Source organism: Peromyscus maniculatus, chromosome 8, assembly GCF_049852395.1.
Source record: "Peromyscus maniculatus bairdii isolate BWxNUB_F1_BW_parent chromosome 8, HU_Pman_BW_mat_3.1, whole genome shotgun sequence".
NCBI classification, from domain to species: Eukaryota; Metazoa; Chordata; class Mammalia; order Rodentia; family Cricetidae; genus Peromyscus; species Peromyscus maniculatus.
In genome coordinates this window covers 75644010-75659728 of record NC_134859.1, presented here as the reverse complement: position 1 = coordinate 75659728, position 15719 = coordinate 75644010, and the positions used below count along the sequence as shown (strand labels likewise).

Genomic DNA, 15719 nt, shown 5'->3' with positions numbered 1-15719 from the left:
GCTTCGAAGCCAAAGGAATACGCTTGCAGAGAGAGAGAGAGAGACCGGAAGATGCTTGTTACGGTGGTGCAGTCAGTTTTGAGTCTGGACCTTAGAGGAAGGAACAGCACCACAGAACAGGAATGGTGGGTCCGAGTCCGTAGGCTAGAGTGTGACATGCACTGGGCGGCGTGGGGCTGGGCGGTTGCTGGAGAAGGTGGGTTTTCTTACTGTGAGGCACGTGTTCTGTGCCAGGCTCAAAGCTGGGACTGGTGAGACAGCCTGAGGAGGGCAGCCCACTCTGCCCTGTAGAGTTTGCGTCCTGCGAGGCCATGTTCGGGAAGCTGGTTTTTGCGCTATTCCTTACTGAAGTGCGGCTCCCATGAACGCTACCAAGATGATGGGTGGTTCATCACAATAAGGAAACAGACATTCTGTCTGGTAGGGATTTTGGAGGGCTTCCTGGACAAGACGATCAGAGCTGAAAGAGTGAATGGAAGAGTGAACTTGGGGGAAGGGAGGACCAAGGGCTCTTCTGCATACTGAGAAAAGTCAGGGTGTCTGGCGTGCCGCGGGTGAGGAGGCAGGAGATTGGCAGGGAGGCTGGGAAATCGACAGAGGATGGTTGTACTCTTTAAGGGCTAAAGTGGTGGGAAGGGAGTGTGGAGATAGGCCATTCTGAGTTTGGGGAAGATTACTGACAGTCTGTAATGGCTTGTGAGAAGCCCGGACAGATGTGTGCTTGGGGAAATGGCTTGTGAGAAGCCCGGACAGATGTGTGCTTGGGGAAAAAAAAACCTTACCACAGTCATCTGAGTGGGCAAAGATGGCTGACTGTGGAACGTGTAGACCAGGAGGTGGATCTGAGAGGCAGCATGAGATTGGTGGTTTGTGTGACTGGAGGAGGAAGTGTTGAGGGTGTGAGGCTGATTGGACTTCTGATTGTGTGTGGGAGGGGGCAGAGCCCCAGACCCTGCCTGCATGAGACCCGGAAGGACGGTACACAGGGAGATGCTCCTGGCTCATGGTTGAGTGTAACCCCTCATTTGGACCTTTGCACGGTCCCTTTTACTTCTTATTCTTACATATTAGAATTAGGCATTTTATTATTTTGCGTGTGTTTGTCTTGTCGGAGGGGGTTGCATGTCATGGCATGCCATGCGGAGATCCAGGGATCAAACCTAGGTCATCAGCCTTGGTGACGGACACGCGGACCCGCTGAGTCATCTTGCTGGCCCTCAGAGAGTGCTTTCAGAGCCTTGTTTTCAGCAGTCTTGCCTTTACACGTGACCACCATTACTCCAGAGGCATGGACACTACTTTTACACAAGAGAGGTGGGCCGGTCAAAAGCAACACTTGGTCTCCGCCAGGCCTTTTGTAAAAGACAGGGCAGGACGCTGTACAGTCCACTCTATAGGGTAACTCAGAGGAAAGTCACAGCCAAGTGCAGAAAAAAGGATGCTCTGAAACCAGGATGGTAAAGCCTGAGATAAAACAACCCGAAGATGTGGTTTCCATCCGTTCAGAGCACCTGCAGTGAGGATCAGCAGATGATATTACATTTAAAGTCTGTCCCTGCTCTGACCTCCCTGCTGTCCCTTGAGGTCAATCGCAAGGAGATGGGGTAAGAGCTGACACCCAGGTTCGGTTTCTGACCATGCTGAGATACCCTTGTTTTACAGCCTTCGTTTTTCCCAATCTTTGCTTGGGTTGACAGACTCATTTTAAACAAAAAGCCAGGTGTGGTTTAGTGGTGGGGGAGGGCCCTCAGAAACATCCAACAAGGGCTTTGAAAGACCCCAGAAAGCTGGTGGTCTGCGGCCGCAGTTCCCATGGGTTGGGAAATATTAGTAACCAGGAAGTTTCTCTGTTATTTTTCTTACTGCCTCTCCGAGGAGCAGTCTGGAAGGTACAAGGAGACGGGACAGGTCTGAAGAATTCCTGTCCCATGCTGTATAATAAATCTGATACTAAAATTAGTGCCGGCCTCCCGAGCCATAATTCTTGCCGAGGCAATAAAGAAGTGTGTGCGTGTGATCATGCCAGTGTGCGTGCGTGTGTCCAGCTTGCCTCTCAGGACTCTGGGATGTCAGATGAGTAACTGGGTCTCACAATTGATTTTGTGTGACAGCATCTCCTCCGCTCCCTGGTTCCTCCCTCTCTCCCGTGATGGAAGTGGAGGGAGTAGGTAGATGGTGGGTAGAGGGGAAATGCTGCCACTTGTCTTTCAGGTTTGTGTAAATCTCTGTCACGTAGGTAGATGTTCTCTCGGAATCTGTTGGAATGTTTTATAATTGAGTGTTTTACTTTGGTGACAAGACATTACTCAACTCCTCTCTGGCGTCTTCCTCCTGCTCCGGGCGGGGCGGGAGTTTTCCTTCTAGGGAATTGTGTCCACACGGAAGGGACTCATTTGGGGGTGGCCAGCTAACAGCTTTAATAATTAAGTGGGCATTTGGGTCCCTCAGTGCACGGTTTTCCTCCTGGTAGGAACGCTCACCTTTAAATGTAAATGGCTCTGTCAGGAGTTGTATTTGATTTTCAATTGCCCATGTCCAGCGACGCTGTTATTCATTAAACAATAAAATGTTTTTCATCTTCCTGCAGCTGTGTTCACGGTACAGGGCTTACTTTTGGGGAGGAAGGGGAGGAGGGCCTTCCGTGCTCCCCCTCTTTCCCTTTTGTACTTACCAGGGCTTCTAGAAAGTGGGGATGGAATCCACTCCAGTGAACTTTCCCAAGTGAGTGGCTGGGAAGTTTATGAGCAGAGACCACCTGGGGTCTGTCTGGAGCGACTGTCCCCGGAGGCTAACGGGCTTCCTTTGTGGGCAGAACCCAGAAATGGGTTTGCATCAGGCCCTTTAAAAAGTCTGTAGCTTTTCCTCCTCACTCCCCTGGCCCCCACTTGGGGAGGGGGCTCGGTTTGTCCGTCATAACCAGAAGCAGGTTTGGAGCTCCTGATCCATTATCGATGTGTTTGAGACGAATGTCAAGCCCGAAGCCACTTCAAGAGCATGTGCCTATAGATACGGAGGAGAGAAAGGATGAGGGGGCACGGGGAAAGAAATAGTGTCCTCCAGATCTCCTGAAGCAGAAACAGAAAAACCCAGGGCCCCCAGAAAGGCACAGAGAGGAAACATTCTGCTCCAGAGCGATCGCAGTCAGGGCTTGGGTGGGAGGCGCTGCCCAGTGAAGGTTACCGGAAGAGTCAAGGACATGGTGCCCTTCCCAGAAGGTGCTCTCAGTGGTGTCTCTGCAGGATTGAGGCTGGTTATCTGGGCTCCCTGTCTATGGCACACGTTAGTGCTGTCCCAGCCGGCCCATGTTTCTGTCCCAGAGATCCTTCAGTTAGGAACTGTTGGAGGCTCTGTATCTGTAAACAGTTTCTAAAGGGACTCAGTACCAAGAAAAACTAGCCACCTTCAGGCAAATGAAGTGTTAGAGGACCAGGCTTTCCACTGGGAAGCACCTTGCTTTGAATTCCTGGATCAGCACAGCCCAAGATCTGTATGTTTTGCAACTTGAAAAGGGCCCCTTCGAGTCGCGCCATGACCAAACACTGGTTCCTTTTCCTCCCTTTTGAATTTCTCCGTGTTACTGTAAGAGTCTGAGGTGGCTGGGCTGTGCCCGCCACCCTGCCCGGTTGTCCTGGTGACGCCTGCTTGCACGGTTTTGAAGGTAGTCCTGCGTTTGTCCCCACCCCCTGTGACGTGTGTAGAGTGCAGCTGTGGCCCAGAATCCATTTGAACTGATCTGTCTCTCACTCCCAACAAAAAATAAACCTGAGTGCTCCCCGTATGTATTTTTGAGGTGCGTGTGTGTGCTTTTTCTCTCGACAACTTCCTTCCCTACAGCTGTGCAGCCACAGCCTGTTTGGAAACCCGTGAAGTTCATTTGTCTTTAAATGACGAGGGTAAATAGGAGGGCAGAGAGGCGAGCTTTGACTCCTACCGCACATCGGACGCCATCATCCTAATTTTTTATTGAAAAGCGTTTTATTGGAATACTGTATGAGGAGCGGGTGAGATGGCTCAGTGCGTCAGGCGCTTGCCACCCAGCAACGCAAGCCTGATGACCTGAGTTCGACCCCCAGAACCCACATGAAGGGGGAGAGAACCGATTCCAGAGGGTTAACCTCTGACCCCTGCCTGCACACCACCTATAACAATTTTAAAATGTTATAATTAATGCAAAGAAAGTTTTTCCATCTGCTGGAATTTTTCAGCTATAGGTTTTTTTTTTTTTTTTGGTCACCATGGAGATGAGAACTTGGGGCTCAGTGATGTCACCTTTCCCACTGGATGGGCTGGCTCTCCAGGACTGGCCATCAACCTGAACTCAGGAGGTCCAACCTGCTGGTATAGGGAGAGAAGTTAGTTAGCCAGAGGCTTAAGGTGGGCCTGGGCCAGCAGCTAGTCAAAGCTCTCTTACCCTGGGAAGACAAGTTGGTAACCATGTACGGGTGTTGAAACGGCTCTGTCTGATGTTCTTTAGGGTTTATTTACTCTCCACTCTCCTTCCTCACGAGTATTTCTCTCCAGCTTTTGAAGACATTGCATTCCTCTTCAGGATAAGCATGGAGCAGTAAGGTTGAGCTTGGGGAAGAGGGGATGGGAGAGTCTGTGGCTGGCCCGCACTCCACTTCCCAGGTGAAATAGCAGAGTCCCAAGACTGTGCCGCGGGGGCTGTTCAGAGTTCACCCTTGTTCCTGGGACTGAAGTGTTTCTTTTTTGCTTTTTCCATGTCTTTCAAGTGGGTAAAGTGGGTGGCAATATGGCAAAACTCAGACCAACCCGACGGCAGAGTCGCGCAGTTTCACAGTGGGGCGGGGCGGGGCAGTTTAGGATGGGGTTTGCACGACTCTCTCTGCTTCTGGTACAGAGAGAAGGAGAGAAGGTAAGGGAAAGAAGAGGGTTGGGGAGGAAGGGAGGGTGGGGGGAGGGAAGGAGAGAGTCTGGGGAGACGTCTCCCAGAGAGCTGTGTAAGTGTGCATTATCAGCTGATGGGAGCCTTGGGAGCCCCGGGTTATATTTGGGAAGCTTTTGTGTGTATCTGGTTTGAATTCTGTGGTCTAGATCTAGATGTTTAAAAGCCGTTACAGGAACAGTTCCTCAGAGAAGTATTTCTATGAACTTCGGTGTCCCGGGAACCCTGTTTTTCCCAGCAAGCCTCTGCATTTTTAGAAATGTTTTCTCATGGCCTGCCCCTTAGCAGAGGCCCCACAAATACTTTCTGTCATGTAGTTCTGATTTCTTGAACAGGTGTTTGGGACTGTGAAGGGTTTTATTTAAAAAAAAAAAAAAATCTGTGGGCTCTTTGTCTGGGAGATCCATGTCTTCTCGTGCTGCGTGGGTGAGTGGGAGGAGGGGCCTGTGTGACGCCCCTGCGTTTCTGATGAGGGCAGGTGAAGGAGGGTCGTGTGGCTCAGATGCTCCTTCCGTGCGGTGCCAGCTCTTTCTTTCTGTTCGCCTCTCCCTTTCCTTTGACTGATAGCCGATTCCGTGTTCCGTTCCTGCCGCGGAGACAGAAGAATTTCCTGGAGGTCAACAGGACTCCCAGCTGTAGCCACCACCGGTTTTTGGCATTTAAGGAGCTAACTTGCAAATAGATTTGAATCTTCAGATGGAGCACCCGTTTTAAGTGTTTCTTGGGTGGACAGACTCAGAAGGTGGTTTGTGGCACTGACTCTTTAAACTCCAGTTTCTCCTGGAAGCTGTGTGTCCTTGCCTTTTCCTCGAGGGTCCTAATAAGAACTGCTGGGCTAAATCAGCGTCTCTGAGAATCATTGACTCACTAATTGCTCATAAACGGAGCCCTGGCTTCCCCCTCCTGCTGAGAGCACTTTTCTCTTCCGCTCCTCCTCAGGAGTTAGGCAGACTTTCTGCAGTGTTTTAGAGGTAACCAATAAAAGAGTTTGGCCTGCTGCTGTTGCTAATTGTGCGCCTCGGAGGTGACCACATCACCAGCATCCGGGCTCCATAAACAAGGGGCTGCATGCCAGTGACCTTTCCTGCCTAAAACTGCAGGGCTCAAGGTCGCCAGCTAGATGGGGAGTGCCTTTCCCAGGCCTCTGTGGGCCTCAACTTAATTTGCTTGTTTCCTGAGGCAAAATGACCTCCCAGTAAACTTGCCAGTCAGTCTCCTTTTAAAGAGAACAAACGAAATGAGGCTAGGTGTGTTCTTTGGAAGGAATGGGCAGTGTGGGAGGGGCACGAGTGCTTGTTAAAATGCCTACTTGGGGTTAGACTTGTGTGCGGTCAGTGGGTTAGGACGGGAGGCCCAGAGCGCAGCTGGCGCTGGTGGGGTGGGGGCCGCTGGAAGGTCGAGAGGCAGCTGCAGGGCAGAGGCTGTTGAAGCCGCATTGAGTATTAAAAAGAAAGCATTCTGGCGCTGGTGAGATGGTGTAGCAGTTAAGAGCACTGGCTGCTCTTCCAGAGGACCCGGGTTCAATTCCCAGCACCCCCATGGCAGCTCACAATTGTCTAACTAGGTATACATGCAGGCAAAACAGCAGCATACATAAAATAAAAATAATTTTTTTTTTAAAAAGAAAGCATACCCCCCCATCCACTGTTTTTTCTAGTATTCTTCAGATCAGGGATCTCAAGAAGCTTTTATTAGTTTGTCTATTTTTCTGCTGAACTAAACTGTTACTGAGAAACTTCATCTTCTCCAGGATCTCTTATGGAGCCCAGGGATAATAACATGGTAGCGGGTGTAGATAATACAGGCCAGTTCACCCTTAGGAAGACCCAAGCTGCCTGGGCCCCCTGATGCTGGTGGGCCCACCATATGGGAGTTTGGGATGCTCTTCCACAGTGTCTACTCAGCCTTGAGGGAGTGTGCTGGGTCACGAGCAGCTGGGGGCGCTCTGCAGGTCGAGGATTGCCAGTGTCCTAACCCCAAGTCTGGTGGTGGTGGGGGGATCCAAAGGGCCTTTTCCTGCCCGATTTAAGCCTTCTAAATGGCCCAGACACCCTGGTTCTAGTGTCCTTTGTGTAGTCAGTCAGCAGTCAAATGGGCTCTTTCCCCATCTAGAGGGGGAGGGGGTGCATGTTCCTATAGTGACGAGTGGAATCATCTTTGCACTTGTACCCAGACGATAGCTGGTCAGAGGGACCACTGACTGCTGTGAGGTAAGGATTGTAAGTGGTGTGTGGACTCTCTTTTTACAGGGGCCCCCTGGGTGAGTGAGTCAGGCTATATCTATGGAGTGGAGCGTAGGCTGGGACTGGTCTCAGGAGCCCTGAAGGGATGTATGGGCTTCCTTCTTCATTATCCCTCCCTGTCTAAGATCAGGGGCTGCTGTTTGGTGGTTAGAGCCTCTTACTTGGAGATCATTCTGGGATCCGAACCTTGACTGCATGTTCTGGCTAGATGATGTAACCCTGGAGACTCTCTCCTTAGCCTCCTGTACAATAAGGATGATCAGACTTGGTGGCTCATGAGGAGGATACACCACTCTGCAGAGAACCTCCCGCAATACCTGCCATCCCAACAGCCAGCCTGGATGTAACGGTTGTCGGTTGTCACTGGGCCAGGGAGGAGGTTTATGTTGTAACCAAACCTTCATCAGTGAGTCACCTCTGCAGCTTGGGCTGGGAAGCCACAGTGTGTGCTGGTAGGTTCCCTGTCCTGGTGAGTTAGCTGTGCCCTCCTCTCTCTGCCAAATCCCCCGCCCCCCGCCAGTGTCTGGGGAATTGAAGGTTGGTCTCACTGAGTCCCAGCTTCTCCTGGGTCAGCCCTTCTTTTCTTGGGTCCAGTCCCTGAGCCATATGTACAGGGCCACTGGCTCCGATTGGTACTTAGACCGTTTTGGCTGTCAGCTAGGGGTGGATCTGTATCATGACTAAAAGATGGCATTGGTGGCTGTTGATTCCTGCTTCTTTGGGTGGGAATGGGGGTGGGGTGGAGGATTCAGGGGCTAGGGGGAATGGGTGATGGAAGGCACAGAGGAGGTATGATGATGGTGTTAATGTTTAATTATCGGCGGTGCCCTAGCCTAGGGTTTCAGTCTTGACGCTGTTGACATTTGGGGCCAGATAAACCTGTATGTGCAGTCAGTATAGGGAGAAAGAGATATGAGACAGGGAAGCACATTGTGCCTGGTCCCTGCCTCGAGACTCCAGTGAACCCCACCCTCTCCGCGTGGCGCTCAGTGTCTCCCGGGGGCATGGCCTTCTGGTTGAGAAGCAATGATCTGGCCCCTTAAGCGGCTTCTTTCTAAGAAAGGGATCCTTTATGGGTTCTGAGGTTCTGTTCCGCATGCATTAGAACCTGCCTACGGAGTTCAAGAGCAGGAGGATGCCTGGAAATGTACAGGGCCTATAGCCAGGCTGCCGCAGGCCACCAGGCAAGTGCTCTTTCTTGGGCTGTGTGACCTTTGACAGACAATCCTCTCTCTTGTCCTGTGCTCGAGCTCCCAGCTCTGCACTGTTTGGGGGAAGGACTTTTTCCTCGAGGGCCATTGCCTCGTCCTGTGTTGGTGTCTCCACCACTTGGTTCCACGCTCACAAGTTGTGCCCGGCACACCCAGACCCATCACCTGTAGGAACTGTGGCTTTCCTGCACACAGGGAAGAGAGTTTAAGGCTTTGATGAAAAATGAATTGTTTTTCAGAAAAGGTTTGGCTTGCCAGGAACTCTGTGCCAGGGAGCTGCCATGCAGCAGGGGGAGGTGTGTGGGACCTGGCCCCGCAGTAAGCAGGGTAGCTTGTTGGTTGAGAGAACAGACCTCCCAGGGAGTTCCAAAGGTCCGATCCGGGGCCGGTTAAACAATCCCTCTGTGCCTCGGTTTTCTCATCTGGGAGATGGGGATGAGGGTAACAGTGACTACTTTGGGTGGTCGTGAGCTTGAGGGAGCAAAGAGCTGAGCCTGGAACCTGGCAAGGGGTGTGGAGGTCACTATTTTCATCAATGGCGTTTTTCTCTAGTGGATTCGTTAGCTGTGCTCGTGAGGTTTCGTGATACTTTGTATTACATTGACACATTGCGTGGGCATGTGTGTGTCGGGCATGTGTGTGTGTACACGCGCCTGTACCTTGTGGAGGTGAGAGGACCACTTGGGGGTGTTGGTTCTTTCTTTCCATCATGTCGGTTCCAGGGATTGAACTCGGGTTGTTAGTTTTGGCAGCAAGCACCCTTTGACCCTGCTGAGCGCACTGGCCCCAGGACGGTGGTTCATAGCCTGATGGTGCAGCACGTTGTTCTCATGGGCCCTTTCCTGGGTATGTGGAAGGCCCAAGATTCGGTGTTGCCTGTCTCTGGTGTCACCGCCGCCCGCTCTGCAGATGACCCAGTGACTCTGAAATGGCAGGGTCATGCTGTCATTGGGAGCAGTGTCCTTCACCACATACTCTCCCCAGCATCCTGATTTAGGCCTTGGGCCACTGGTAGGCAACTGTGCCTGCCGGCTACTGATCACAGCCCTGATAGCGAACTGGGGACAGCGTAAGGGGCGGAGGAGGAACTGTCTCCCTTGGCCTTTGGAGCGTCCCTGTCCCTGCCGCCTGCTGAGCCATCTCCCCCACGCCCAGTTCTTGCTCTGCTGGAGCCAGAGCTGGAGCCGCAGGCCTGTTTTTCAGGTTGTGTCCTTTCAGTGGGTGACTGGAATGTGTGTGCCTGCAAAAGAAAACATCAAAATGTTTGGGGAGTGTTTTAGGAAAATAGCGTGGAGCAGATTGCCAAGGCTCGCTTACATGCCTCCTTTTCCTTTTCCTTTCTGCTCTGTACATGTGTGATCAGCATCCGGGAGCATTCTGCAACACAGCTTTGGCTTTTTCTTACCCCAACTGTTCTTCCTTACAGCAGAGAGGATACAATTCAGCACCAATAATACTGAGCAATAAATAACCCCGAGAAGATGAATAGCCGTGTGTGGTGGTAAATTAAAGTTGATTTATTGCACATAATATATACAGGTGCTCCTAATGTAATTAAGCAGTGAGGCTTTTAAATGCTGCAGAATCTGAAAGAAGACCCAAGAAAATTGGGTCTTAATAAGGCTTATTGAAATAACAGCTAAACACGCTGCTTAGTACTGTTAGGGGCTGCTGGAAGGTGGATCCGCTCTGCTGTGCCTCTCACTGTGGGATGACATACCTGACCCGCTGTCAGTGGGGCCCGCACTAGACTCGCTGTCCCCACAGTAGGACCGGGTCAGCTTGAGCTGTGCCTGCACTTTGACCCTGCCTCAGGTGACCAGCCATGGAACAGGCCTTTGCCAAGTGTAGGACAACAGAGTGAGGGGCTCTGGGATCGAGGCCTTGGTCTCCTTTGGCACCTCAGTCGAACGGACAAGCGAGGGTTCATTCACAGGACAAGCTGACCAGTTTGAGTCCCGCCGTGGGTTGCCTGAGCACCGTGCTGGGGACTGGAGGCAGGATAGAAGTGGAAAACAGAGTCTATCTTTAGGGGTGGGTAAAGGGGTGAGCGTGTGGGGTGCATCGTGGCAGAGAGAGCAGTGGAGAATGTCCTTGGGAAATAGAATTGGGGTGAAGCCACGAGACGGGTATCCGCAGGAGAATGCCCCAGAGCCCCTTGCCTTTGGAACTGGGAAGGCCTTGGAAGCAGGGCAGGTCGGAGCTTGGGGGCAGCAGCCTGGCAGGAAGAGTAGGGCTGTCAGGAGGTATGGAAGGGGTGATGTGGGTGGTTGGCGTTTCAAGCCTGAAGTGTGGGGACTCGGCTTGGAGATTATGGGATCATGGACGAAGATGAAGAAGAGCAGAATCGGAAGTTAGATGTTTGAAAGTTCTCTGCAGCGTTGGGACAGGAGCAGGGCGCAATCAGTGTGGATGGCAGGGCCTTCAGAGTACAGGCCTCAGGTTGATGCGGGCGGGCACTAGTGGGGTGGTGGTGGGTGGGGTACATGAGGGAGGTAGATCAGCACTCGGCCAGTGGTGTCAGAACCCCTCCGAGGACTTGTCAGGAGCGGAGGTGGAGGGGTTTCTCTGGGATCTTCCGCTGTCGAAGCGCCTGGGCTCCTGAGGGATACAGACGCCTGCGGACCTGCGGCTCACATGGAGAGGTGGTGCCAAGGTTCTGTTGGACGTGAGAGAGCTATTCCACAGAGTGATTGGGGTCGGAGGTGCTGGTTTGGGGTGTGTCTGGGGGTTGTCTCAGAGGCTGAAGACTCAGGAGCTGAAGGAAATAGCAGTGTTCATCAGTCCATTGAGGAATCTGTCCTCTCATTTGATGTGCCCCACCGGAAGCAAACCTACTGGACAAGCACCCTGACTGTAGGGACAGAATAGGCCAGGGGGAGGTCATTCTTCTCCACTAAGGGTTTCAGAGTAAGATCATTTTCAGTAATCATTTGACTCTAAAACTAAGAAACTGTTTCCTACAGAAAGAAGTCCTTTTCTGGGACTCATAAACTCAGTGTGTGTAGCTTATGGTACCCATCAGCTATGGCACCCAGTTTATCCTAGGAATGGTTAAAAACAGAAGCCAGCACTTGTGGCTTTCAGAGCTGTTCCTGGGTGGGTCCCAAGCCTGGGGTCACAGGTCAGACTGAGGGGGGACACTCAAGGCTTTCCTGCTGGGAGGAACAGCCTCCCATGGCACTTCCTGAGTCCTGCTTGGAGTAGGAAGCCATTGTGGGGTTGTTTGGAGCTCTCTGGCCTGGCTCTTCAGGATGGATCAGGGCCTGTCTGTACCTATCATTACTTGAATTTTTTTCTGTTTGCGGAATTAGAAAAGACTCAACTGTCTGATCAAAATTCCCTTCTGGGTATGGAGCACATCCCCTAAATAGACAATCAGGGCTTCGTTGTTGTCGCGGACTGTCGTTCAGTAGATGTTGAAGATGGATAGACGATGTGTATTCACTTTTTCTGAGGCTTGTTCAAGGGAGACTGAAAAAGTCCCTTGTCACCTTTAAGTGGTTCTGTCCCTCCCTCCTGTTGTGGGACTCGAGGGAGATGGGGTTGGAAGCGGCTCTGTCCATGACCCCCAGGAAGGCTTCGGGAAGCAGACTTGTTTATTTTTGACAGCTAGAACAGATCCTATATGGGGAGTATCCTGCTCTGACCAGCAACAAATTGAATATTCGCGTGACCTTTTTCTGCCAGCGTCGGAGAGAGTGGAGAGGGACCAGAGCACCGCATCCTCTGTCATCAATCTTGCCTCCTTGTTTGCTCAGTGCAGCGCTTTCCCGGGTACCGCCTGCGCATCTGCCTTTGATGCTGAGGTGCCAGCAGGTGCCGGGGGGGGGGGGGGCAGCACCTCTGGGGCTGTGGCGGATGAGCACGCGGAGAGTGGCCGGCCACGTTGGGTGCGGAGGCGGCGGCGGCAGGAGAAAGAAGTGAGCTTATCCAGCTCTCCCCTCCCTGCTGAAACCAGCTGAGGGTGGCATACCCAGATCAACTCAAAGCGGGGTGAAAAAGTGAATCCAGGAGTCCAGAAGCTTATGGGTACCACCCCGGGGCTTTTCCTGCCTCCCCTGCATGTCACATCCCTTCCAAGGCAGTCATCTTGCCTTTGAACCATCCTGCTACAGCCACAAGTCAATTTATTCCTTCTTTGTGCTCCCAGAGGACCCTGCAACTTGGCTAAGAAGGAGGCATGTGTTAGTTCGTTTCTTCCTTCATTATTCATGCAGCTAGTAGTAATTAGCACTTAGCTGTGTGGTTACTGGGGCTAGTTGAGTTGTTGTGCTCGCTCACTGAACAAACATTTGTGGGTCCCCTGCCCTGGCCTGGATACGGGGTGTGGCTCTAGGGTGACTGAGATGGGACCAGGGCCTCCTTTGCCTTTGGGTGTGCGGTCTATGTGGGAAGGGAGGGTCATTAAGAGGAGGTGCTGAATGAACCGGGGAAGGATGCTGAGGGTGGTTTGGGACCTTGGTGGGGTTGTGGGGTGGGGGCAGGGGTGGCGGGGAAGATCTGGTGTTGGTGAGAGCTTTGCTAAAGTGTGCCAGCCGATTTGGACCTTAGAGAATGAATGAAAGAGCTTTAGGGTTGGAGACGCGGAGACTGCTCATCCTTGAGGGCGGACAGGATTCTGGGGGTTTTGTTCCCCAGCATGGATGACGATGGGGGGGAGTGAGCTGAGTGGCCTCTGTCCTCCCTTCTTTCCCCGCCTTCTGTCACTCAGAATGAATGCGCCTTTTGCGTAGCAGCCCACGGGGGCCCTGCCACCTTGCTTGCCAGGGAGCTGGCTCACAGTTGGCAAGGAGGAGAACAGCAAAGGGCGCTGTGGAGTCTGCGGGCTGAGAAAGAGCAGACATCAAAGCCTCGAGAAGAGAAAGATGAGCCTTGCCACGGCCGCCAAGAGAAGGCTCCCACCACTCTGAGCCCACTTGGTGGCCCTTCCACTAAAGGTGGCTCTGGGGAGACTTCCTCCCCCTCTTCCGTTAGCCAGTGAGGTGGACTGAGGGGGTCGCCCAGAGCAGCGGTTGGAGGTGGTATTGAGGCATTTGGTGGGGCTGCCTCTCCCTGGTGTGTAAACTCCATTTTCCTTTGTTCTAGCCAATGTTTTTTTTTTTTTTTTTTACTGATAGGAATTGCTGAGGGGCTTGTGGGGGAGGGGGGAGGAAAGGCTCCTGTATAAACAGCTGTCTTGCTGATTCAATCTACAAAGTGGATTTTATAGCTCAAGTATTTGTTCTCGCTTGAAAATTCCCAAACAGCCCTGTCATTTCCTTAGCTAAGAGAAGGGGGTCTTTGAGATGTGGGGGCCATCTCCGCCCATCGAAAAACCTTCGTTGAGGGGCGGGGAGGAGGAGGAGGGAATTCCAGAGAACTTTCTTTGAACCAGTCATTTCTAAAACAATCTCATGCAAAGCGCGGAGGATTTTTCTTTGCAAAGTTTGAGTTACCAGTTTACACTTCTTTCATCTTGAGTTAACCACATTCTGGTTTTTTTTTTTTTTAAACCCTCGTCTTCCCCAGTCATCACAGCTCAATACCTGCTTAATGTTTGCATGTAGACATTTCATTTTCTTTTTTTTTTTATGCAAGATTTCATCATTGCGTGATCTGAGATAGTTGGTTGCCCTGAGATTATTAATAAATTGAGATGGTTAATGGTGTGTGACTCAGAACATATATTTAAAAATAAGTTGGAATAGAAATAGGCCTTTTACAAAATTAATTTTTTTGTTAGGCTACTCTCGAGCCTTTTTGTTTGAAGCCAGATTGCTTTGTAGTGTTCATATAGGCCCGACTGCAATTAACATAAATTACTTTTAAATACCGGCTAGTTGCTGTGGAGAGAGGCCAGGGCTGTGGCTGCGTATGGAGGGTGAAGAGGCTTGGTCATTGTCTGGGTTTTTAATCTCACTGTAGATCAGACTCCGTTCCCTTGGAGGCTGGCAGATTGTGCCGAAGATCGCCTGCTCTGATGGTGAGGAGGATTAAGGCCTCTCTCCAGTACCAGGACATTTCCTTCCCAAGGCAGAATAGATAATCGTAAGACACTCTGGTTTTACAGGAAGTTATGTTAAATACCGACGTGGAGCCTGGGACAGAAAGCGGACGTCAGTGGAAACCTGGTGAAATCTAAACAGTCTGGAGTTTGCTTAGTAGCTTTGAACTGGTGTTGGTTTCATACCGTGGTCAAGGTAGCGTGGAATGAACGCTGGCAGAATTAGGGGGACTGAGTCAAACGTGCAGAGGACCCTCTGCCTTTGCTTAGGCTCCCGTTAGTGCCAAGTGATTTTAAGATAAGACACAATTGAAGGTAGGTTTGGGAGTTGCTTTAGTTGAGAGTGTTCTCATGCTTTCAGAATGAAATCTATGTAGGGAGGGCAGGTTCTTCCTTTTCTAGAGACTGAGAAAGTAAGGCCTCGGGGCACCAGGGAGTTTGCCAGTGCCCATGACCCCACAGCGTCCTCCTCCAGCTCATGACATCCCTCTACAAAATGGTAGCCAGTGGGTCTCCTTCTTACCTCACTGCGTCTTCTAATTCTGCTGGCATCCACTGCCTGAGCTGGACTGCTAGCTTCTCTTCTCCTGTGAGGATCAGATAATTGCATTTATAAAAAACAAAACGAAACAAAAAAAAACTAGTTTCCTCCCATCCCATGAGTATAAAGGTTTCTTCTAGAACCCTGACTGGAAGCTTCCTGGGAGTTGAATTTTGTCACTTTCTTTTTTGTTTTAAAAATGTTCCTATTCCACGGATAACACATAGTTATGATTTAACAATTAGCCATTAGAAAACATTCAGCATTGCAAGGAATGGTTCCCAGGGCTCCTCCCCACCCTAGTGACAAATTAGAATCCCCCCACCCCCACCCCGTCTCACATATTTGTCTCACAGATCTCTATCGAGGCTTATAATGACAGGTCCCTAGTATGAATATCATTTTGTAGTATGCTTTCCAGTTGGTGGAGTCTCTTTGGATGGCTCTGCCTGTGGGAATTGGTTGTCTTCCTGTGTTTGTACCTTTAGGTTGTCCAGCACAGTGCCTTGGAAGCTTGCAATATGTGAGATTATCATTGTTACTGTTCATGTTGTTATCTTAGAGCAGGTAGGACTTGATTCAGATCACATTCGATTCTTCTTTTTTGGGGGGTGGGTGGGTTTCAAGACAGGGTTTCTCTCTGTAACAGTCCTGGCTGTCCTGGAACTTGTTTTCGCTTTATAGACCAGGCTGGCCTCGAACTCATTGAGATCCACCTGCCTCTGCCTCCCAACTGCGGGGATTAAAGGCGTGCGCCACCACTGCCCTGGTCACATTCGATTCTTAGGTGCTTCAGTGAGGAGAGAAGATGCAGGGGTGTTTTATGGTGTAG

At 51.2% G+C, this 15719-nt stretch overlaps 1 protein-coding gene across 13 annotated transcripts in view; it reads left to right on the top strand.

Moving 5' to 3' along the window:
- Msi2 (musashi RNA binding protein 2) overlaps nt 1-15719 on the top strand; it is a 367917-nt gene that overhangs the window by 20979 nt on the left and 331219 nt on the right. The window contains exon 1 of one of the 13 annotated variants that reach the window (XM_076543112.1): nt 7945-8333. The exons of the other annotated variants lie outside the window; for them this stretch is intronic. Within the exon in view, the coding sequence (XP_076399227.1) occupies nt 8295-8333 (39 nt within the window). The 5' untranslated portion in view covers nt 7945-8294. Of the gene's footprint in view, nt 1-7944; nt 8334-15719 lie in introns of those variants that run through there. 13 annotated transcript variants of the gene reach the window in all.